Source organism: Lethenteron reissneri, chromosome 37 (genome assembly GCF_015708825.2).
Source record: "Lethenteron reissneri isolate LAM-NWPU_2019-01 chromosome 37, ASM1570882v1, whole genome shotgun sequence".
Taxonomy (NCBI): Eukaryota; Metazoa; Chordata; class Hyperoartia; order Petromyzontiformes; family Petromyzontidae; genus Lethenteron; species Lethenteron reissneri.
The window spans coordinates 4,249,755-4,275,666 of NC_083815.1; the positions used below are offsets into that span (position 1 = coordinate 4,249,755).

Here is a 25,912-nt window from a genome sequence, read left to right on the forward strand (position 1 = left end):
AGACAGGAAGGACAAGATCAAAGGGCTCGCATAATGCACATGCATCATGTACGTTGACTCAGTAATCCCCCCCCCCCCACACACTTTGCGCAAGAGCGCAGAAGCGTGGTCACCACATCTACGCCTCTATATAAGGAACGAAACAGGTGGACTTCTCCACAAATCTGGCTGTCGCCTGATGAAGATAGTTGTAATTTCTGGTGAAACGTCGTACTCAGACTGTAAATGTTGTGGCTTGGCTCTCCAACACACCGGTGTGCTGTACTCGTGACGAATTGGCCACGTTCTGTTTACGTGACAACCCTTACTAGTTGGCTGTGTCGGATGGTGACGGGTTTTAACGACACATTTATATATTTACGCGATCTAACCCAAAAAAACTCTATAATGGATGATATTGGTGGCGAAACCCTCCTACGTGTTAAACAATTCCATTGTGGTCCTGTGAACAAAACAACCGCAATCCGAACACTATCCATTCTCAGACAAACTTTAGTGAGAAATAAGATTATGAATTTAAGTGTTTTGGAATTATCCTGGGGTTACAGAGGTCAGTGCAGCAATTGTTAAACCATGATGTGTCAATAGATATCACTTCATAAGGGCATGTCATATGCGCTCCATTGGGTGTGTGTAAGAATCGATATTTTCTTTTTTATCCACAACGATAAACATCCCACTGTCCATCCACTGCCCGATAAAGGCCTTCCCACACACCGTGTCAGTCACGGGGATTGTTTAACCATACTTCACCTGGTCGGCGTGAGTGGTCAGAGCGAGTGCCATGAGCGTTGCGGATTGCGACGCTCCACCTGCGTTTGCCACTACCCGGGGTTTACACCGCTAACCGGCGCGCCACCGCTCGCTCCGCCCGCCAGACGCCAATCAGCTTCATCGGAATGGGAATCGAACTGGGGAAGCCCGCGCCATTGTCTCGGTTTCCTCGCAGATCTTTCCCGAGTGCCTCCACAATTCCCTTGGATCCTCGCTCCCCGTCCCCCGTCCCCTTTCCTCTCCCCGCGCCAACCACCGCTGGGTAAGGCCGTGCTGTGGTGGGGTTTTTTTCTTTCTCCCCTATCGTCATTCCAGGCGACAGGCTTCATACATAAATGATGGGCCCTTCCTTACGCACCTGTCAAAGAGGGAAAAGGGCAATTGATAAAGTGCTGATGGAACCCCATTGTGTGTCGGATGCATTCCCGTGACCCGGCGGCCCCCCTCAACTCTCAGGCTGCATCTTTGCCTTGTACAATGAGTAAATAAATAAATAATTCGACGCAGCATTCTGCGTTCTCCCCCCCCCCCCCCCCACAGCTGTTAAAGCAGCGTCAACATTTTATTGTAACGTGGGCTAATGCTAATTCGCTGAATAATGCGATACAATTGAGGAAGTAAAAGTAATGCTTTATTCGTGCGCATTGCTATTGATAAACTAATAATAATGATTATGTCCATCCCCTTGGATGAAGGTCTCCCTTCATACATGGAAGGTCTCCCCTCATCCAGCAATGAAAATCATGGGGCTACTTACACAACCGACCAATGTGCTTGTCAGGAGAGCAACCCTGAGATGTCCTGCAGCACCACAATGCCACTCCCCAAGATTTGACAATGCCAACACCCAGACGCGGTGGTCTTTGAAGACTATTGGGAATAGACCAAAGAGGTTGGATAGGAGACACAACAACGAAGACGGAGGCCACATTGATGGCATGTTGACAAAAGGGGGAAGATACTCTTTGGGTTTTTCGGTAAATTCACGTAGGTGAAAACAAAATAAAATAAAAATAAAACAACTTAATTAAATCACGACGTTTCGGAAGCAACACAAGCATCCGTCATCAGGTGTGACTGCTCCAGCAAAATTACTGTAGCGTATGAAGAGAGCTATTCAAATCTAGAAAAAAAGGGGGAAGACCCAGGACAGATTTAGACATCACTCACCACTGCAGTGAGCCGTGACATGGAATCGAACTCTGGTGGTCAGCTTTACAGCGCCTTTGCGCTCGCCGCTGCGCCAACTGCTCTACCCCTTGCTGTGATTAATAGGCAACACATACCTATGAGATCAGTCTCACACTCTTAAAGGTGTACAGATGGCAGCAATTACAAGGCAGAATACATCTGTGAGCATTACAGGAGAATAACAATTTAAATTTCTTTTTGGGCAAAAAAAAATCCATCTCGACGCGTTAGGCAAACTGCAGGCAGCTGTTAAAATACTTCTCGTTTATTGCAGAAATGGGAATTGATAACAGAACTGAGCAATGTGGGGTCATTATTCTTAATTTATTTAGTTAAATCTCCTTTATCGTGGCAGTCCGTGGTAATGCACTTTATTTTTGTTAAACTGAGGTTCTATCAAGTCTGCTTGATAGCAGATCAAGTGTGCTCACGGTTCAAACGAAGCATAAAAAACGTTGTGTTGATGGTTCGTGCATAACACGAGGCGATGTGTACATCGGCCATGGTATATATTCAGACTCAAAACTTGGTGGCTCTTTTGCAAGAAGGACTACAGCCCAAAATCCGTTGGCAATGGCAGCAAGTTACAGGGCATTGCAGGGTGGGGGATGTCCAAGCTAACACAGAGCTAAAACAACAACATATTTACACACGGAACCCATGCCAGGCATTTACTGCAAGCAGGATAAAAAAAAGTGTTTTAAGTACAAATCAAAAACAGACGCACTGTGAAAGAAGGCCTCTTGAAGCCATTGCCATTTCTCACGAACTCGCGATGCGACAATCCATCCAGCTCCTCCACACGAGCTGATTACATCACTACCCTACACAGCGGACAGGGATGTGTTCGTTTCCCTCCTTGGACTTCAACTCCATCACTAGTCTTGACCCCAGCCATCATGCCACGTGTCTAGGTGTCCTGTTCAAACACGCTTATTTTTTGTGAAGTCAATCTGATGTCTCGAACTGGTGCGTGTGCTCCCAGCCACGTGTTCTTCTTTTTAAATCCTTTATATTAAGTTCGCTTGCTTGCTTGCTTGCGTGCTTGCGTGCTTGTTTGCTTGCTTAGGACCGTGCAAATTTTTCGGTCGTTTTTTAACCCACTTCCTAAGATTCAATCGAGCTGACATTTTGCACACAGACTCGTTGTGCGTGACAATTAATTTTCGTGAATTTTTTTTTCCAAAATTTTACACAGTTTAGGGAAAAATAAGTAAATATTTACTTACCAATTGCTTAATGGTGGCAGACAATCATCTGACCCATAGGTGGCAGCCATCTCAAGCCAGAGGTCGAGAGGACTCTCGCCGCCCCGATGCCACGCATATAAAGGATTTATAGTGAAAAACTTTGTTTTTACGGGTTACATTTTTTCCATTTCAGTCTTCCACGAATTTACCTCGGCGTGCCTCCTTGCGCACTTTTCGGCTTTGTTTCAATATTTTGTCACTGCCCACGTGTCTGATCCATGCGTCATTTTAAAGTGATGAAAAACCCACCATTGTTGTTGTTGTGCTGTTGTGTTGTGCTGTTGTGTTACATGTGGGTCATACATTTATAACGAATACGTTATTTTAATACGTGGACAGGGAGGCTTCTCGACATTTTCTAACTACGCTGATAATTTTACTCAAAATTCCCTCCGATTAGCATGGTTGGCTACGTACGGCGCGAAAGAAGTCCAACATACAATTCACACATTTCCACTAAGATGACCGTGTGCTGCTGTGCAGGTTTGCAACTCTTGTGCTGTGCCGCATTGAACTCAATTCTCTTCCGTAAGAAGCCCCGAAGCACGCAGAGCCAAACTTCGGGCGTTGTGCCGAACAAACGTGCGGTGCAGCCAGAACACACAACGAGAGAGCTGCGGTGGTCCAACCCACGGGGCCCCCTCGGCAGTGTCAGCATGGCACAGGCAGAAGGCGGTGACGTGCTCATACTAAAGGGGCCGCCAACAGAGATGTTGCGCCTGTCCACTCACGAAAGACCCTCGTGCTCCGATGTTGCCCACCGTTCTTCCCCATGTGCCTGGGAGCATCTTCAGGAAATGAATATTCATGTAATTCTAGATTTGAAGCTTTCGTGACTGCAAGGATTCATATTCTTAGGTTTTTTCGGTAAAGTCACGTAGGTAAAAAATGTAAGTTAAAATTCATGAAAGTAAAATAAAAATAAAAGAAAAATCACGACGTTTCGGAGGCAACACATTTACTTGATACAGCAAGCGTGCTGTGACGGTTCCACCTGAAGACGGAAGCTTGCGTTGCCTCCGAAACGTCGTGATTTTTATTTTATTTTAATTTTATTTTACTTTAATTAATTTTAATTTTAATTTTTTACCTACGTGACTTTACCGAAAAACCTAAGAATATGAATATTCATGTCCCGAATATTCAGTTCCACCGCAATCACCAGCAGCAGCAGTATCACCAACATCTCTGCCACGACTAACACCGCTATCATCTCTGCCACCACCACCACCACCACCACAATCAGTAGCATGGAGCTCTGCATGAGCCCTGTGTAAGTCTATGGGGTCTCTGTTGTCGCTATTTGGGCCTCTACGTGAGTGGTGGGTCTCTGTGTGAGTTAATAGGAAGCTCATTTTATTTACATAGCATCTCAAGACGCCGTGCACATCATTGCGGTACAGCACACGGGGCAAATACACAGCGTCAAGCCCGAAATCCCATACTAGTAGAGCCCCCCCCACACCCCCTCTACAAGCCACATCTCCCCCAACCTCTCTCTCCCCTCTCCCGACTCCTTTATCTTCATTTTCGTTCGGCCGGGAGCCCGCTGGAGTGCGACGACACGAGACCGATCAATAACGCGTCCGAACACGTGTTTGCGATTAGGATCGCTGGGCACGCGTCCCCTTCTCGTGGTGCGTTCTTCGCTCGGCGAATTTACGACCCCTGTCCACTCCCCTCGCCGCCCAGCAACCCACCCCCACCCCACCATACCTCGTTAGGGAGGAATAATATCACAACCATTAGAGGAATGGGCGGGGGAGGAAGAGGGGGTTGCACCGGTTTGCTTTCTGTGCAGGTTAAGAGCGAAGCAGGAGGATTACCCCACAAACCGTGGCTGTCCACCTGATGGGTACTGGTTGTAATTATTGGCGAAACGTCGCACTCGAATTGTACATTTTGTGGATTTACTCTCCGGCACACAGCCGGTGTGCTGTACTAGTAACAGTGCCGAATTATCCTAGTAGCAAAAGTAGCTACCTATGCTACGGGCCCAGCACTTTCAAGGGCCCCGCGCTGAATGCGTTCAAGGTATCAATTCCGGTTCAGTGATTCTGCACTTGCTCTATTACTATAGTACTATGCTGCCTTCAAATTTTATGAACGGCTGGGTGTATAAGGTTAGCGAGTTGTCGTATTATCTGGCTGTATAGCAAATTTTAAAATACAATTACTTTACTATGCAAGTAAAAAATGTTTTTTTATATTTATGGGGTGTTTTTTAGGGCCCCTTCATAACATATGCTACAGGCCCCGTACTCGCTTAGCCTGGCACTGACTAGTAACTAATTGGCACGTTCTGTTTACGTGACGAAGCTTACTAATTGGCTGTCGGGTGATGGTGAGTTTAACGACACATTTATATTTACGCGATCTAACCGACAAACCTCTATTATGGATAATATTGGTCGTGAAAGCCTTCATGTTGAACTGGTTAAGACAGCAGAAAGCCGCGCGTATATAACCGGTTTTATCTACTCGCTTAGGTTTTCGCAGTCATTCTTGGGTCGCGCCGCGTGTGGTTCGCCGAGATGTCCCGACGTTCCGCTCCACGGGCCTGGAAGCTTATGTTTCCGACACGTGGAACAAAACTTCGGACATCGTGCTGAACAACAACACGCCGTGCAACCTGAAAACGCATCGGAGAGGATGTTGCTTCGGTTGTGAATATTAAATAAGTACGGTGTGTTTTGTGTGTATGCTTTCGCTAACAGCACTTGCCCCAACAGTCTGTCAAGGCTATACGGGGGGTCTTTGTTTTTGTAGCGGAGATGGCCAGGTAACTCACGGAGCTGATATTCTCTCAGAGCCCTGAGCCGTCAAATTATGCTAACCTGGCTTGGACTTCTGGCGGCCACTTTCTTTTATTTGATTAAACAGGTTTCTCAAATCGTGCGAGCTAGCATCCCCAGCGTTGTCACCGTTGGCTATAAACGTCTATGCCCCATGAAAAGCCACCGATGAGACCAAAATGTGCTTTCATTAGGTTCTGACCGTCTTTTTCTTCTTCATCATCATCTTATTCATGAATGTTATTCCTATTTTTAGCTCTGTACGGAACTTTGCGACCTCTGGGTGAAAGTTGCGAATTGCGTGTTACGCGCGCGTGCGTGCGTGCCCCAGAATTTAAATGTGCACGCGGGTACATACGTCGTGTGCACGCGCACACGCGCTTACGCACGCATGCAGACGTGAGACCGATAATTACATTTATACAACGTGTTAATGAACAGCGGCATAGCTGTTGGAGCCGCAAGTGCATTTCCATGGTGATTTTAAAGGGGACTTGGATTATTGCCACCGTGTTTAGCATTGCCTCCGGACGCGGTTCTAATTAGTGGTCCTCTGCTGCGGTGCTGACAGCTGGTGGGCTCTCATCATCGTCTTCATCAGCCACGTTCTATCCGCTGCTGAATTAATGCCTTGTCGTGTCATCGCCATCCCCTCCGTGGTTCCGTGGTGGACAATCCTTCCATGAGTCGACCCGATTGTTCCACAATTATCTCGTCTATCGGCCTGCTATCCCTTCAGGTGATGTGTTCTGCCCAAGCCCCGCTTATTTTCTTGCAGCAATGCGAAGTCCCTGATCTGCATTGGCTCCATCATCCACGCGTGCCTGGTTTCCAAGCGTGCGTCTCCTCCACGCCCCGTTCGCGCACTCCTCAGCGTCTGCTTAGTTTGTGTGTCGGGGTCGCCGGGTTCAAAACGCGGTGCGCACACCACCGTACCACCGCTGGACCCTAGCGTGTAGGCGGAGGGCAATAAACCCGTACGTTAGATGATGATGATGATGATGAAAAAGCCACATGCTAATGCTATGAATGAGAATCTTGCCTCCAGCTCAGCAATCTGAACGCATCGTGTTATCCATTTCAGGTTTACACGTAAGCCCGTTGTTGGAAATGCTATGGAGCTGATGAACGAATATTAATAATCCATAATAGAGGTTGTTGGGTTAGATCGCGTAAATATAAATGTGTCGTTAAATCCACAGATTTATATTCATGCGATCTAACCCAAACATATCTTACGGATAATATTGGTCGCGAAAGCCTACGTGATTAACTGAATATGAATAAGATAATTGTTTTTTTACCCTGCTATCTGGCAACAAACTGACACCTTTTTTACAAGGAGTCATGTTTGCATAGACCACAATACCTGCAGTCATAATGCAAACAAAAAACATAGCTCTGATAATGTATGCACTGTCCTTGAAGTTGATTGGTCCACACCTGAGACAGCTTTCCTTAGAGCCTAGTCTCACATGGTGTTGGACCAATGGTGTAAATGCTTACCCCGAGCTCTCATACTCTGATGGTGCATTGTCTTTGAGTTGTGCGCCTTTTGGCGTCATCTGGTCCAACACCATGTGAGACTAGGCTCTAAGGAAAGCTGTCTCGGGTGTGAACCAATCAACTTCAAGGACAGTGCACATTATCAGAGCTATGTTTTTTGTTTGCATTATGACTGCAGATATTGTGGTCTATGCAAACATGACTCCGTGTAAAAAAGGTGTCAGTTTTGTTGCCAGATAGAAGGGTAAAAAACAATTATCATATTTTTTACTGGCAAATGAGGTTCCAATGGTGAATATGAATAAGTTTGTAACTTGGGAGTTGAGTTGGATCTCCATTGAATCCAATGACAAATATCAGTGGTGGTGCTGCTGCATTGGGGACCCTAAGCCACAAGTTATTTTTGGGGAACCCCCCTCCACCTTAAGATATATAAACTCCTCGTGAGATGAGCGAAGAGATATATACATGAGATAAAGGTGTAGCGAGACGCGAGACGATTGATACAGATGAGCCAGAGATGTAGTAAAATGAGAGTGATGAATTTCGATGTAAAGCTTTCGTGACTGCAGGGATTCATCTTCTTGGTTCTTTCGGTAAAGTCACGTAGAATGGAAATAATAAAATAATAAAAATAAAACAGAGTCAGGTCTGTCGATAAGACAGAGTCATTCAGACTCTGTCTTATCGACAGACCTGCTCTTCACCTTAGGACGGCTGCTTGCGTTGTGGCCGAAACGTCGTGAGAATTATTTTATTATGTTTTTTATTTTATGATTTCCATTTTACGTGACTTTACCGAAAGAACCAAGAAGATTAGAGTGATGAAGATAAGATACAAAGACGGTGTTAGATGGTAGCAGAGAGCAAGGGACAAGATGGTTGGCTTGTTACGTTAATCAGGATTTGAATTTGAGCTGATATTTGGTTCATCACAATTTTATTTTTTACACGAATCTAGAGCCCTTTGCGCTGCTTGGGGCCCCGAGCATTTGCTTGGTCGGCTTTTGGCTGGTGCCACCGCTGATGAAATCACTGGCACCGTTTGGAAAAGTCGTGGAGTGTAAAGCTCTTTTCCGTTCGCCCGTTTCAAATCGGGACACCGAAGCCACTATTATTGTTTTTATCAGACCACAAATTTTAACCAGGTCAGCTGATTCTGGCATCACTGATGGGTACGTTGACCCAAGCAATAGGAACTCGCCCCAAACTGTTTTCAACTGGCTGTTCTGTAATGTTTGTATTTGCCTTGTGGTGCTGGTGGCATGATGAGCCAATACACACGCTCATTGGTCCCACTGTTAGCTGTCGGTCATACCAGGAAATTAACCACTAGGTTGTAAATTCCCTTTTCGGGTGTTAAAATGATAAATAACATCACATATTTTTCGATTTAAAACTTTCGTGACTGCAGGGATTCGTCTTCTTGGTTCTTTCGGTAAAGTCACGTAGAAGGCAAGTAATAAAATAATAAAAATAAAACATAATAAAATAATTCTCACGACGTTTCGGCCACAACGCAAGCAGCCGTCCTCAGGTCAAGACCAGGTCTGTCGGGGAGACAGCGTCTGAAACGCTGTCTCTCCGACATAATAAATTATTTTGTTATGTTTTACTTTTATTATTTTATTACTTGCCTTCTACGTGACTTTACCGAAAGAACCAAGAAGAAACATCACATATCTTTCAGCTATTTGTCATTACAATACTGGATCAGGGCCTCCCCACGCCTTTTGGTCACGTGTGTGTATTTTAATCCAATTGTACCAGGTCAATACCGATTGGTGCCAGTGATTAAAGCAGCGAGGCCCATGACTGGTTCAGATTTCATTCGCCGCTGATATTATCTGTGGCAGGAAATGGACTTTAGGTCGTTGGGTTCATAGAACAGGGAGAGAAATCCACTCCACTGCCACTCTATAACCTACGTAATTATATATTGGGTCTATTTAAAATACACCATGCTTATACGCTTTTTAAATAGAAATGTATCCTCGAGAATGGCATATGGCAGAAGGTGTTAAATAACTACTTTTTGATCGCTTTCGGTGACCAATTTATCTGCACACTCGGAGGGAACACCTTCCCACATGCGCTGCTACATATGCTCATTGCACGGGTGTCAAGTCAATGTTGTTAATTCTCATTAACAAAACTAATTGGACGTGACGGGGTTTTTTTGTGTGCGTGTGTGTCTGCAGTCGTTGGTGGCTGGGCCAAGGCTATCAATCTACGGCATATGATAACCCAATTGAATGACTTTGAGCTGAAAAACCACATTCAAGCCTGAATGACGATTGTCCTAATATTTATCAATTAGTGACTTTTCAAGCACGTCACATGTGCCACCTTAAGCGCACTTAATGAATAAAACTCTTAGGTTTTCCGGTAAAGTCACGTTGGTAAAAAAATAAAAATAATAGAAATAATAACAGAAATAAAATAATAAATCACGACGTTTCGGAGGCAACACAAGTCTCCGTAATCAGGTGGGACCGTCACAGCCAGATTTACTGTCTCAACAGTTTTATTACAATTTATTATTTTATTTCTATTATTATTTCTATAATTTTTTATTTTTTACCTACGTGACTTTACCGAAAAACCTAAGAGTATGAATCCTTGCAGTCACGAAAGCTTCAAATCGAGAATTAATGAATCAAATTTTTTTTTTTATTAATCTGTGTGGTTTATTTCATACAATCTGTCTACAATCGCAGCTCCTGTCGTTGCTTTGAGTTTGCGCACTTACTTTTAATAGTGAAGTGTCAAAGTAGTCGGTGGCTCTTTCCACGTGGTCACAGAAGTAGTCTCAAATCACTCCCTGGCAGCGTGATACCGTTATGTAGTGGTTTTATGGCCACATTAAAGACCAACCCACATTTTTTTTTTATATATAACATTAAACATTATTCACAACATGTCGGTAAAAAAGTGCCACTTTTTCATGAAAATAAGGCCATTGTTGCCGAATGATTAAGTGCGTAGCTGTTATTAGAATGTTTTATTAACGCTTTAAATCTGTTTAATAAAAAAACCTTGAAAGTAGAAGAAATAAATTGATTCGTAAGTCAATTACACCATTTCTATTGGTAGCTTATAAATTGTAAATGACGCTGATGGAAAGGTAATGAGTTTTTCAGTGCCCGGCTCATACGGCGTAATAACTCTTGCAGGGCATAACGCGTACACACCAGAGGGATATAGCGCTCCCCATTTTTGTTTTTCCTTCTCTCCCTTCCGTTCGTTTTGGGATAAGCGCTCTGGCACGGGCGAGCGGGCGCTAATGAGATCGGCCATACACTCCGGGCTTGGGGAGCGCGTGTTGGGGCGGGGGGTGGGGGTGCGGGGGGGAGATGTGGTGGCTCTGCTGGGGGCCAGGGTCTACGACGCCAGGCTCTGTACAGTATTTCCCAAGTGGCTTCCGTGGCTTTTCGTGGGGATTACAGCTGGTGTCTGGGGGTCAGGTAGCGAAGTGCTCTTCCGCGTGCGGTGCTGCTGCCCTTCCCCCCAACCACCACCACCACCCTTCCCTCCAGCCGTGGCACTGTGACCAAATAAAACAGGGGGCATCCACATAGTCGCCTTGGTTTGACTTTTCATTTTTTGTTTCTCTTCACGTTCACTCCTCGACCCACTTTTCGCGCCGTCGCTGCAAAAAGGGCTCCTTTTCAAGCACGCTAATTGATGCGCGCTTTCCGCATTGATTTCGCCGCTGTTTTCTAACGGGAATGAATTGCGATTGATTTAATTCACCGCCGTTGCTGCCGTGAGCTTCCCTCCGGACGGTGAATTTTAAGCGACGCATGCAATCAAATGCAATGCCACATGCTCATTTGTGGCGATATGGAATTCATGAAAACGTTACGCAACTTGCACACTAAAACACGTATTTATTGCTGGCGTATATTTACTAATTGTGAACTGTCCGTAAATGTTGACTAAAAAAATACGAGTCCCAAAAGGCTAAACAAATGCGATGATTGAACGTATTCATTCCATGACTACATCACGACAAGACGTGGACGTTTGATGGTGGCGACTTCTTACGCGCACATAGGATTGCTTTGTCATCACAGTCTCGCGCAGCGTTACGATGTCAAAGGCGTAGTTTCACTCGGAACTAAGCCTCTCAACGCAAATCACCTTCGCCGGACAGCGAAGCGACGCGCACTCCGCCACGCGTTCGTATGCATGTACGTCGAACTCCATTTGCACCGTACGTAGCCGAACGTGCTAATCGGAGGTCCGGCGGGTCGTGGTGGTAGTGGGGGTGCGGAAGGACAACAAACTAAACACAAAAAGCAGTTCTAAATTACGCGTGAGCTCGCGCGCCGCCTGATTCACGCGACTGACACCCAGCGAATTCGCGTGCGCGTGCGTGCCCGCAGGCTTTTTCCGCAGGAGCATCACCAAGAAGGCGAGCTACGTGTGCAAGAACGGCGGCGCGTGCGAGATGGACATGTACATGCGACGCAAGTGCCAGCAGTGCCGGCTCAGGAAGTGTCGGGAAGTCGGCATGCTGGCGGAGTGTACGTACTCGCCGCTGTGTGCATGCATGTTGACCATCTTTCGCGCCGCACGTTAGCCAGCCATGCTGTCACTCTTGTCCAGCCAGATATTGCTCAGCTGCTTCAGCTCATCGTCTGGATCCCGGTCTAGAAAGAATCCGCCAGTGAATTTGTGGACAACAGGGCATTACGTCGATCGATTGGGGCAACAGACGATATGCGTCACGGATTATAGGACCGCAAGATACAATGAGTTTACTCGACCAGTTCACTGTAATGTGTCTCAGACCATAACAATATGTATGTATGCATGTGAGCACGTGCACGGCCGTATTTAACATATGCAGCTCTGGCCTTAATGTCAATTGCACCCTGGGTAAACAGAGAATTTAGAGCCCCTTGACAAGTAATCCTTCTATAATAACCCGTCACTTGTCTTTTGTCATCCGTCATGTGACTCTCTGCGTGTGTGTGTGTGTGCGTTTGTAAAATCTGGTAACAGCGAATGAAGGTTGTTTGTGTTCCCCGTGTATTTTATGTGGCTCCCTGCACGACATTGTGTCCTTGGAGGCTGCCACCCTGGTCCCCCACCCCCAAGGCCATGCCAGAACGAGTGCATGCCGCGTTTGGCATGCCAAGCCAACCGACCCACATGGCCTTGCCGTCGCTCAATCCATCTCTCCGTTGGTCATTGTCTCTCCGTTGCGTTCGCTGCCGTTCTGTCACCCGTCTCATCCACGCGCCACCGTGCCCTCTCGTGATGTGCCCTGCCCAAACCCATTTGTGTTCACGAAATATGCATGATATTCTTCATTTGAAGCTTTCGTGACTGCAGGAATCCATACTCTTTGGTTCTTTCGGTGAAGTCACGTAGGTAGAAAAATAAAAAAAATAAAAATAATTTCTCACGACGGTTCGATCGCAACACAAGCGGTCGCCACATACATAACATCTTGTTGTAACAGCTCTCTCGCTGGTTCAGCATTTCCACTGCTGGATTTTTTTTTCATCCGCCCGAGGACGACCGCTTGTGTTGCGATCGAAACGTCGTGCTATGTTATTTTTTTATTTTGATTTATTTTTCTACCTACCTGTCTTTACCGAAAGAACCAAAGAGTATGCATGATATTGCACATCTTAGAAATTACGACGTACGATGTGTACGTATTGTTTGCATTCATCGTGTGCTGATTAAAAAAGAAACGTTTAAATAAAACAAATGAGACAGAGCAAGACAGACGTTTAAAATAATCACGTCGTCATTTTACCGAGCAAGGAAGACACTACAGAGAAAACATTGATCTTTGAATCAAATTGATATTTAATCATCGTTACAACCATAATTTCAAGTACATTATGAACTCCATCTTATTTTCCCAGCTAAGACTGGACACACACGAAATTCCAGTGGCCTAGCTGTCGAATGTGCAGGCGGTGCAACTGCACCGGGGCCTACGAGCTGGAGAAGCTCAGGTCCCAGGCGAGGAGGAAGAGGTTTGGGGGAGTAGGGGGAGGGCACGACATTTGGGACAGGGGGGCCCATTGTCATTCATTGAATCAAGGCCCATGCCAACCGCCCGATATGCCACTGCACCAGTCTGAAGCTAATACCGGTGAAATGCCCAATTACTTGAGCGGTTGTCCGCTGCCGTAACGAAGACAATGGAGCGGTTTGCGTCGCCATGAATTATCAATGCCGAGGAATCTATTTATTTCCTTCCATTCACACGATCGGAACTCAAATTGCAGCCGCGCTGAGAAACGCATTAATATTTCATGGGGCTGCCGATATCTGTTGCCTCATGAATACAACATCAGCATTAACATGAATCTTTCAAACCCTGGAGGGTGGGGTTTGTTGCTCTGCCCCCGTGTGTGTGTGTGTGCGAGGCTTTGTAGTCAGGTCTGCCACTTGAATGTACGAGTAGCTTAGTGGGGAGTGGTCGCGTCGTGGTTAGTGCGCTGTCCTCCGAACCCACTGACCCTTAGTTGGATTCCCGCTCACGGCTAACGTCACCGATGACAATGTGAACAGGTCCTGGGCCTATCCAGCACCTGGTGCGGTGTGCAAACATCGCCAAAGGTCGCCCGGGCATGGTACTGACCACCCACCCCCTTCTGTGCCATGCTGGCCTTCATAGGTGCTCGCTCACAGCACTTGTCCCACATGTCTGTTAAGGCTATACGTGGGATTTGTGTCTGTAGTGTAGAGGTTAATGGACTGAACAACCAATCCGGATACCCAAGTTCGAATCTCGCTCACAGCCAACATCAACGGCGAATATCAGAACTGGTTGTGGGGCTTCCCCTAGACAGCACCACGCCTGGGCGACAAAGGCGGCGGTTTGACGTTGGGATGGTGACACCACCACCCCCTTGCGTGCCATGCCGGCATTAATTACGTGCGCACGAAGAGCACTTGCCAAAACAGCCTGTGCCGGCTATAAGGGGAGTCTTTGTATTTGTTGTGTATGGGTGCATGTGTGTGTGTGCGTGCGTGTGGGGGGAGCGGTGGTGCAGCGGTTAGCGCGCTGCGCTATAAACCTGGCGATCCGGGTTCGATTCCCGCTCACAGCCAACACTAGTGACGATTATCTGAACCGGTCCTGGGGCCTCCCCTAGGTCGACTCAGCCTGAAATTAGTACCTGGTGCGGTGTGTAAACATCGCCACTGGGGAGACAAAGGCGGTCGGGTGTGGTGCTGGCCACCCACCCCCTCGTGTACCGTTCTGGCCTTCATAGGTGCTCGCTAAAAGCACTTGCCCCTATAGTTTGTTAAGGCTATACGGGGATCTTTATCTTTGTGCATGCGTGTCTCTCTTGGACCCTGAATCGTTTCAGCGGTGCACAATGTTAATGCAAAGTCACGACTTGGCTACAATTCACGTTACTTAATTCACACACACGGACACACCACACGGACACACCACACGGACACACCACACGCACCGCGCTAAATAAACACGAAGACCTTTAGGTTAGCCTAAGACACCGTTCGAGCCAGTGCTGTTAGCGAGCACCTGTTAGAGGGTGGTGTGCCTTGCTTTGCCGCCTTTGTTTCCCCGGAAATAGTTTTCCACCCAGCATACCATGTACTCATTTAAGGCTGAGTTGATCTACAGTAGGCGCAGGATTGATTGAGATATCATTTGCCACTGATATTAGTCGTGGCCAGGATATCAGGCTGCAGGGTTCCTAAAACAGCTCACTCAGCGCACACATTTACACTCACAACCTGCTTAGTTCAACGATAACACTGGTCAACAACAAAAAAACATTTATTTCTGGCCTGGACTTTTGCAGCTGTTTTAGACTAATTTCAGGGTGCTGATTCAAAATCTGATCTCAGATTTGCTCTATCACATCTCATTTTATGCTATCGGCATACCCAATTTTCATTGATTTTACCCGAAATTAGTGTTAAAATATGGTGCTGTATTTTTAAGATAGTGTGTTTATGATATCATTTTATGTAGATATCCACATTTATTTAATATTTTTCTTCTGCAGTTTTTATTGAAAATGCAATATTTGATATCTCAAAAACCTGATGTGATAGACAAAAACTGATGCCAGATTTGGAATCAGCAGCACCCCAACATTACCTTAAAACCGTTGGAATACCTTATGCTAGAAAAAGTGTGTTGACCAGTGTAAGTGTTGCTTGCTTAATTACAAAAATATATTACACGAATTTTAGTATTTACCTTGCTGCACTGGTATATTATACCCTTCCATGTACATGCATCATGCTCGGCCACAATTACAGGATTTAGCCATTACATTTTGTTCCAGCTGTTGTAAATTGGATTTCTGGGCACGCGGTCACATTTAATTTGGTTTCACGACACATCACCACTTCATCGTTCAATATTGCGTTTGCACGTGAGCCATGTTTCAAAGTTCAAACAAAGCCGTTCATAGATGTGCATACAAATATAAAATAAATCCAGCAATACGCAGAAACCACGAAGCCAATTTTTGAAAAGGCAAAATTTTGCAATACAGCAACTTAATCAAGACCGCGTAGGTATTCGTGTCTGCGCTGCAGCAAAGATCTCCCCCGTGTTTCTGTGTCGTGCTGTTACGCGCGCTGTACTAGTAACACATTGGCACTTTTTATTTAAGTAACAAATCTCATTAATTGGCTGTGTCGGGTGGTGGCGGGTTTAACGTCACATTTATATTTACGCGATCTAACATGAAAAATATAACTACGTGTTTATTAACTCAGCCTGATTACCAAGGATTGCATAACAAAAACCGAGTCAAATTTGTGGGTTTTTTTTACCGACTACTTAATTTGGCATAATTCTAACTCTGAGATAGCATAAAACAAATTATTGGTTTGATAGCTGACAAAGGCTCGTTGTTGGGCATGTAAAATGAGTCATAATTCTAGATCGAGAGACATTGAAGTGATGTCATCATCATCTTCTTCCAGAGCTGCAGGCTGCAAAGTTGCAAAAAGAGATGTATTTATTTTATAACTAGATGTTTATAAAACAATCCAGAAAATGTATTTGTTGGTGGGGGGTGGAATAAAAAAACAATGGCACAAAACTACAATTTAATCAACTAATCTTTCAATTAACCACATTTCACAGAGACAGAATATACATGCCAAACATGACGTATTAATTATCTTCTTACACTACTGTTACAATGTATCACTGGTCACCATCCACGCAGTACATATATGCATGTTTGACTATAGATTATAAACGTTGACAGTGTATTACTTTGTAAAACAAAAAAAAACCATAACCAGACTGCTTTGACTTCCAACGTCATGAATATCCCCGTTGGATTCCTGCAGAGAAATACATGGGCGTCTGCCTGTCCGTTGCACAGGTCTTCTTACGGACATCCAGTGCCAGTCCAAGCGAATGCGCAAGCATCCCAAGCGGGCGATGGCGAGGGCAGGCCTCTCGGATGATGTCTCGGCCACCGTGGGACCCCACAATCTCGCGCCAGGTACCACGGTCAGCAGGCAACTGGTGAGACCCATGGAGACGAGTTACACCTCGCGTCCTGCCTTTACCTGTGAATGTTATTTCGTCAAATCTGTTGGTAAAACAACAGGCCTGGTCGATTAGATGGATGCTGCTCTCTGCACAGTGAGACCCATGGAGACGAGTTACACCCCACGTTCTGCCTTTACCCGTGAATGTTATTTCGTCAAATCTGTTGGTAAAACAACAGGCCTGGTCGATTAGATGGATGCTACTCTCTGCACAGTGAGACCCGTGGAGATGACTTCCACCCCACATCCATGACTTTAGCTGTGAATATTAATTTGTCAGACCTGCTGGTAAAGCAACAGGCCTGGTCTATTAGATGGATGCTCCTCTCTACACAGTGAGACCCGTGGAGATGACTTCCACCCCACATCGCTGCCTTTAGCTGTGAATATTAATTTGTCAGACCTGCTGGTGAAACAACAGGTCTGGTCGATTAGATGGATGCTACTCTCTACACGGTCACTCGCTGGATTTTCAGCCAGCACAGACGGAATCTTTAAAATTCATGTGAAGAACTACAAATGATGTTCGTAGCAACGAGATTGATTTCATTCTGGTAGGAAAACCTCCAAATTGTGAGAGATAGCTCTGGTCCTCAACACGTTCACAAGAAGGGGGTGATCAAACACTGGTGGGAAGCAAGTTGCCCTTCAGCAAACCAGAGAGATGATATAATGCACTGTATGTAAAACCAAGATAGTTTACCTAATAAAGAGGTATCTAGATCTATAAGTGGCTGGTTTTAGGCAAACTCTAGTTAGCAGATTCAAATGGGGAAAGGATGAAATTGGTTAAATGGATGTCACCACTTTAAATAATGAATTAACCATCATAGGAATGGATAATGCATTGAACTTGTATTTTTAACCACAGCAGTAGGAGTGATAATTCTCCCTATTTCAATAAATATTACATATTTAAATTTCGATTTAAATCTTTCGTGACTGCAGGTATTCATCTTCTTGGTTCTTTCGGTAAAGTCACGTAGAAGGGAAATAATAAAATAATAAAAATAAAACATAATAAAATACAATTCTCACGACGTTTCGGCCACAACGCAAGCAGCCGTCCTCAGGTGAAGAACAGGGCTGTCGGAAAGACAGCGTCCATTTTATTATGTTTTATTTTTATTATTTTATTATTTCCCTTCTACGTGACTTTACCGAAAGAACCAAGAAGATATTACATCTTTCTTGACAAAAAAGAGTCGTGGAACTTAACGATTTCCCCCGACAGAAATAGTTTTCCCTTCATGACCGCTTCTGGAATCGTATCCCTTTTGACTCAGATAGGAAGCCAGGGTCTCACTGGTGGTGACTCTTTGCACTGAATTTCGCTTACGTTTGTTTTCTTAAATGCTTGACATGAAAACAAACGGATTATGCCGCTTACCCACTCTCCGTATCAGTGCTGATTGGTGAAGTAAAAAATAAAATCACAGTCAAGATAAATGCATGGTTTGTTTTTGTACAGTCGGTGTTAGCAACATTTCTATTATAATTTTTATCATTTTTATTATTTATTTTTATTTTTTTCCTACGTGACTTTACCGAAAAAACCTAAGAGTATGATTCCTTGCAGTCACGAAAGCTGCAAATCTAGAGTTAGCAACACCACCTACTCGCCACTCCTCCTCCCTGGTGTCCCGTACCAAGCTCAATAGGCGCCCACTTGTAGGCTATATAGGGGACCTTTGCCTTTGTAAGTACGTGTGTAATTACAAATGTTCTACCGAGTGCCTATCGTGTGAAAACCCGTTGTCACTTAACCCCTATGAAGGCCGGTAGGATGTACAAGGGTGTGTTGTGGCCAACAACATTCCCAGCCACCTTTGTCTCCCGAGTGCTGACGTATTTACATATTGCACCAAGTATTAATTTAGGGCTGAATCAACCTAGGCAAGACTCGGCACTGGATTAAATAATCACAACTGATGTTAGCGGTGGTCGTAAATCGAATTTGGGCTGTCGATTTCATAGCGCAGTGTGCTAACCGCTACACCACCATTATCCTCACACACACGCTCACACACACAATCACAAACGTGCACACACACGCTCGTACACACCACAAAAAAAACACGCTCACACACAACATTAACAGTTTCATTTTCTTTCAGTGCCCTGCAGTGGGGAAATTGCAATGGCAGGTTCCAGGCACAGGGCAATCTATAATTCTACACAATTTCCCTTCACAACACCCCACCCCCGCGGTGGCAGCAGCAGCGGTGGTGCGATGTTTTCGCACGCACGGTTTTTATTTTTCAGCACAGGCCCAAGTATCCCGACGTCCCGTAATTGATGAGGCCCTCGGTGTTGGTCATTACAAATGGCCTGCCTCCGGCCACTTCCTAACAACTCTCGTTTCACTGGAAGGAGGCCTCATCCCATCAATAACCTTTATTATGGCCCATTTATTTACACTCACGGTGACCTGTAGCCTGAGGCACTGGCCGCGGATGCCGGCCCAGGAGGCACTTGGGGCAGAGATTAGCGCAGTTGGCAAGACGCGCATCGTGAAATTTAATATATTTTCTCCCGCCTGCAAAACGCAATTGATGAAAGCAGTCAAATGCGGCTCCCAATGCCGGATGCAAGCTGCGTGCGTGCGAAAGCAGACGGCAACATCGCTCCACGCCTCCACCGTGAACATGTTTGAGGGATGAGCAATGATTGTGGTTGACCAATTTTGCTCACCATGTCAGTGGAAATGCTAAATTATTTTTCCTGTCGGAGGGAATATGTAAGTCATAATACGTTGAACTGGGCTCTCTGAATTATTGAAGCAATTGACACACCGTCTCTGTGTGTCTATGTTGTGTGTCTCTCTCTCTCTGTGTCTCTGTGTTGTCTCTCTCTCTGCTTGTGTGTCTGTCTGTGTGTCTCCGTGTCTGTGTTTTGTCTCTCTCTCAAATTTAGTTCTACCTGATGGCGACTGCTTGTGTTGCAATCGAAACGTCGTATTCTATTATTTAATTTATTTTCTTTCTACGTGACTTTACCGAAAGAACCAAAGAGTAATTCCTGCAGTCACGAAAGCTTCAAATCAAGTTTCAATTGATAACGCTGCTGATGATTGTTTTGTTCTCCTATGTGTCGCTAAATGGAAAGCAATGAGCAGGGCTTGGTGAAGTCAATCCATTACTTTTCTTACTTGTCAATGTGATGTCTCTGATGTGTGTTTATTTCTCTGATCCACTGGCCATCATCCATACAAAGCCATGTGTCCTGTCGAAGCCCACTTATTTTTCTGAGCAGTCAAATTGACGTTGAATGTTCATTGTTCTCCCATCTATACGTTGCTAATGCTGTCTCTCAGTGGAATTCCACGCATGCATCTCTCCATGCGTCTTTGTGCACGTTTCAGCTTTTCGTTCAGTCATCTTTGCTCATGTCCATTATAAAAAAAAAAACCTCTAGAACGTCTGAACATTTTTCGTTTTTTGTTTTTGAAATTGCATGCAATTTGACAAGACGGGGACGTCGTGTGTGCGCGTGTGTTTAGATGGCGGATCAGGATGAGTGGGTGCTGACGGGCGAACAGCAGAGACTCATTGACTTGATCGTGGGGGAACACCGCAAGTACAGGATCCCGCACGACACCTTGCAGAAGTTCGTCGTAAGTGTGACATCGCTGAGATGCAAACCTTTCTCCTTAATTTACAGGACCAACATTTTTTTTTTAATTGAAACACACGATTGCGCACGTTGTGATTCATGCTTTCATATTGTCATTGTATCTCCGTGGCATTTGTAAGCTGATTCAACGCGAACCAAGCAAGTTCAACAAACCGTCGCCAAAATATTGGGGATACATTTGAGAGCAAAAATAACTCTACTCTTTGGTTCTTTCGGTAAAGTCACGTAGGTATAAAATAAAATTAATCACGACGTTTCGGGCGCAACACAAGTGTCCATCATGGACCCCTGGAATCACGAAAGCTTCGAATAAAAAATAACGATTGAGAGGTGGCCGTGACTCGGAGAGGCCTTCATCCAGCAGCGGATTGACTATGGATGCTACTGCTGATAACATAAAAAAAACAAAGACATTTAAATGATTTCCACGACCGCTGTTGCCGTTGTTGTTTTGCTTGCGCTGCTGCTGCTGCTGTTGCCGTGAGACAGACAACAGGGAGAGACAACCTCACAGAGGCAGCGCGTACCGGGTCTGGCAGCGCATGAACACGAATTGCCACGGCAAATGTCACGCCGGCCCGGCCGAACACGTTGCACATGGGCGCGACGTTTGTAACAAAAAATGAAAATCGCAGCTCATCAATAATGCATGCGAGCCAGGAGCCCCGACTGGGCTCGTTGCTGTCACTGAGGTTGGAGGAGGAGGGGGGGGCCCGCCCGCCCCCCACCCTATTTGCAATATGCCTGATTGACAGGGGACAGGGCTTGCTTACATTAGGCGTGTCGGGGGTTGAGTCCCCCATAGGACCCATATCGGTGTTTATTACACCGTGTTCACCACCTGCACCGGCACCCCCCCCCCCCCCCCCCCGTTCTCGCACCCCTCCCCTTTGTTGATGAGTCTGCCAGAACAATCATCTCGCGTAGGGGATTGCATGCATTTGTTGTTTTGAAAGCACAGCTGCCGGGCACATGCCCCCACCGCCACCCCACAATTTGGTCCGAAACGTCAAGCGGGCAGCAACAAACGGCGCCATTTAATATATGAGATTTAGGACGTGTCTCGGAGCAAGGCGATACACGCTTGGGGGAGGAGAAGATGGCAGGGAACACCAACGCCGAGCAGTGCGGGGAGGGGGGAGATGCACAAAGAGAAGTGTTGTGACCTGCAGTGTGGTGAGTGGGTGGGTGAGTGTGTTGTTGTGACCTGCAGTGTGGTGAGTGGGTGGGTGAGTGTGTTGTTGTGACCTGCAGTGTGGTGAGTGGGTGGGTGAGTGTGTTGTTGTGACCTGCAGTGTGGTGAGTGGGTGGGTGAGTGTGTTGTTGTGACCTGCAGTGTGGTGAGTGGGTGGGTGAGTGTGTTGTTGTGACCTGCAGTGTGGTGAGTGGGTGGGTGAGTGTGTTGTGACCTGCAGTGTGGTGAGTGGGTGGGTGAGTGTGTTGTTGTGACCTGCAGTTTGGTGAGTGGGTGGGTGAGTGTGTTATTGTGACCTGCAGTGTGGTGAGTGGGTGGGTGAGTGTGTTGTTGTGACCTGCAGTGTGGTGAGTGGGTGGGTGAGTGTGTTGTTGTGACCTGCAGTGTGGTGAGTGGGTGGGTGAGTGTGTTGTTGTGACCTGCAGTGTGGTGAGTGGGTGGGTGAGTGTGTTGTTGTGACCTGCAGTGTGGTGAGTGGGTGGGTGAGTGTGTTGTTGTGACCTGCAGTGTGGTGAGTGGGTGGGTGAGTGTGTTGTTGTGACCTGCAGTGTGGTGAGTGGGTGGGTGAGTGTGTTGTTGTGACCTGCAGTGTGGTGAGTGGGTGGGTGAGTGTGTTGTTGTGACCTGCAGTGTGGTGAGTGGGTGAGTGAGTTGTTGTGACCTGCAGTGTGGTGAGTGGGTGGGTGAGTTGTTGTGACCTGCAGTGTGGTGAGTGGGTGGGTGAGTGTGTTGTTGTGACCTGCAGTGTGGTGAGTGGGTGAGTGAGTTGCTGTGACCTGCAGCGTGGTGAGTGGGTGGGTGAGTGTGTTGTTGTGATCTGCAGTGTGGTGAGTGGGTGAGTGAGTTGCTGTGCTGCAGTGTGGTGAGTGGGTGGGTGAGTGTGTTGTTGTGACCTGCAGTGTGGTGAGTGGGTGAGTGTGTTGTGACCTGCAGTGTGGTGAGAGGGTGAGTGTGTTGTTGTGACCTGCAGTGTGGTGAGTGGGTGGGTGAGTGAGTGAGTGGGTGAGTGTGTTGTTGTGACCTGCAGTGTGGTGAGTGGGTGGGTGAGTGTGTTGTGACCTGCAGTGTGGTGAGTGGGTGAGTGTGTTGTGACCTGCAGTGTGGTGAGTGGGTGGGTGAGTGAGTGAGTGGGTGAGTGTGTTGTTGTGACCTGCAGTGTGGTGAGTGGGTGGGTGAGTGTGTTGTGACCTGCAGTGTGGTGAGTGGGTGGGTGAGTTGTTGTGACCTGCAGTGTGGTGAGTGGGTGAGTGTGTTGTTGTGACCTGCAGTGTGGTGAGTGGGTGAGTGAGTTGCTGTGACCTGCAGTGTGGTGAGTGGGTGGGTGAGTGTGTTGTTGTGACCTGCAGTGTGGTGAGTGGGTGAGTGTGTTGTTGGGACCTGCAGTGTGGTGAGTGGGTGGGTGAGTGTGTTGTTGTGACCTGCAGTGTGGTGAGTGGGTGAGTGAGTTGCTGTGACCTGCAGTGTGGTGAGTGGGTGAGTGAGTGGGTGGGTGAGTGAGTGAGGGAGTGTGTTGTTGTGACCTGCAGTGTGGTGGGTGAGTGGGTGAGTGTGTTGTGACCTGCAGTGTGGTGAGCGGGTGGGTGAGTTGTTGTGACGTGCAGTATGGTGAGTGGGTGGGTGAGTGTGTTGTTGTGACCTGCGGCCCGGTGGTTGAACACTGCGATGCACGAGATGAAACAGTCAACATTGGCGAATCGAGTCCTCGGTATGGGTGGAGGAATCAACGGGCTGAAGTTCACGGGAACAGTAGCCGTGGCAGTAGCGACAGAAGAGTGACAAGGAGGTTACTGCCTGCCAGTGCACGTGTGACTGGAGTGGATCAATGAGCGTTGGTTCACAAATCAACCGGACTGATTGACGTTGAATTCCATCAAGCGTGGGACTCATACAGCACGCTTTGTGATACTCTGTTGGCAGTGGTGCATGAACATAGAACACACAAAAGGCCAACACGTTCGCTAATAGCACTGCCCTGCATGGAATATAAAGCAAGTGGAGTTGTGGACAATTCACATTTATCACAATCCTCTCTGCTAATGAAGAAGAGCCATTGCCCCAAACCATCACCTCTTATGTCTTATTCTCATGTTAGGGCAGTGCAATTGATGAATATGTTGAGTTTTTATGACCTTTTTGGGAGATTGAAACATCTCTCCTTCCCTCCCTCCTCCCTCGTAGCTGAAACTTGTCTCCGTTGTCAATGTATGAATTTTGTTGAACTTCTTTCGCGCCGTACGTAGCCAATACAGTTACACTAATCTGTCAACATAGTTACACTAATCTGGTCACACACACTCGCACGGCTATCGGATATAAGAAGCGACCCCCAAAGTGTGCCTTGTCATCCACAAAATGCGGAATTGCTCAAATATGCAGTTCCCACATTGTCCCTTGGCAACTTGTTATTGAGTCATTAACAAATGATATTAAATACACGCTATTACGTGCATATAATATTTTATTATTTTTATTATCGCACAGCCCTTTGTCAATCCACTGCTGGGTGAAGGCCTTCGCCCCACGCCTAGTCGGTCGTGAGGGTAGTTCGACCATACTTCACCACACTGGTCGTGGCCGTTTGGTGACGTCACCGCTTCGGATATCACCGCACGCATTAGACGTGAGGCCCGGGAATCGAACTCGGGCGCCGTCGCGTTCGTGGCGCGGTGCGCTAACCACTGCGCCACCACTCCGAGCTGAAATTGTAGCCGTGGCTTCATAATGAAATCCTGACGTTGTGTGCACGTTGTGTGCACGTGTGGAGCAGTTTCAAGAATACTGGGAAGGAGGTGACAAGGAGAAGTTGTGGGAGATCGCTACCATCCAAGTCCAGGTGCTGGTGGAGTTCACCAAAAACCTCCCAGGTAGGGGCTGCACACACACCTCATCACACCTCATCATCATCATCATCTAATATTGATGCCACGCCTCCCGTGGAGTACGTCTCGCGGTGCCCTGTGGGACCCCCCAGTGGCAGCTGTCCCTGTGAGGCCCACCAAGGCTTCCTAGTTAAGACACCTGAAGAAATTCATCAACGTTTGGCACATGACGTCACCACGCATGGTCTTACTCTTTACTCGAACGACGTCTTGGCAGCTCCACTGCGCGCTGTGAAGCAAGCGGAAAGTTACTAATGGTTAATGCACCCCCAGCATTGACCAGGTTCGCAGCTGGGCTCAAACCGCTCTACCGTTCGACCATGTCACCTCCCAAGTGCCATTTTGTCGAAAAACTACTGCAAGTATTCTATATTTGAAGCGTTCCTGACTGCAAGTATTCATATTCTTAGGTTTTTTCAGTAAAGTCACGTAGGTAAAAAATCTAAATTAATTTTACCTATGTGACTTTACCGAAAAAACCTAAGAATACTGCGATTATATTATACGCTGGGTTGTCTGGGGTGGATCTATGGCATAGTAGTTAGCACACTGCACTATAAAACCAGCAAGCTGAGTTGTCCATAATAGAGGGTTTTTTTTAGGTTAGATCGCGCAACTACAAATGTGTTGTTAAACATGCCACCACTCGACACAGCCAATTAGTAAGGTTTAACACGTTAACAAAACGTGCAAATTTGTTACACGTTCAGCACGCAGGTGTGTTGGAGGGTAAATCCACAACATTTACAATTCGAGTCCGACGTTTCTCCAGTAATTACAACCAGTCCTCATCAGGCGACAGACAGAATTGTGGCGAAATCCTCCTCACTGTCTCGGTCTTAACTAGAGGGACGAATGTGCATGTTAAATTTCGATTTAAAACTTTCGTGACTGCAGGGATTCATCTTCTTGGTTCTTTCGGTCGTGAGAATTATTTTATTATGTTTTATTTTCATTATTTTATTACTTCCCTTCTACGTGACTTTACCGAAAGAACCAAGAAGAAGAATGTGATGTTGTCACTGTTAGGCAATCAGGTACAAAGACCAGAGGAAGGGAGGGAGGGGGTTAATGTATTCATATAAATTACAATGGTTATGTGTTATTGGTGTGGTTATTCACAGTAATCAACCTTACGAATTGGCCGTG

At 46.4% G+C, this 25,912-nt stretch overlaps 1 protein-coding gene across 3 annotated transcripts in view; it reads left to right on the plus strand.

Moving 5' to 3' along the window:
• Positions 1-25,912, plus strand: part of LOC133351470 (bile acid receptor-like) — a 91,528-nt gene that overhangs the window by 34,989 nt on the left and 30,627 nt on the right. For 2 of the 3 annotated variants that reach the window (XM_061566703.1, XM_061566702.1), the window contains exons 4-7: positions 11,908-12,048; positions 16,882-17,027; positions 20,556-20,669; positions 24,652-24,748. In XM_061566703.1, the coding sequence (XP_061422687.1) occupies positions 11,908-12,048; positions 16,882-17,027; positions 20,556-20,669; positions 24,652-24,748 (498 nt within the window). The remainder of the gene's footprint in view (positions 1-11,907; positions 12,049-16,881; positions 17,028-20,555; positions 20,670-24,651; positions 24,749-25,912) is intronic. The other variant, XM_061566704.1, reaches the window with a different exon arrangement.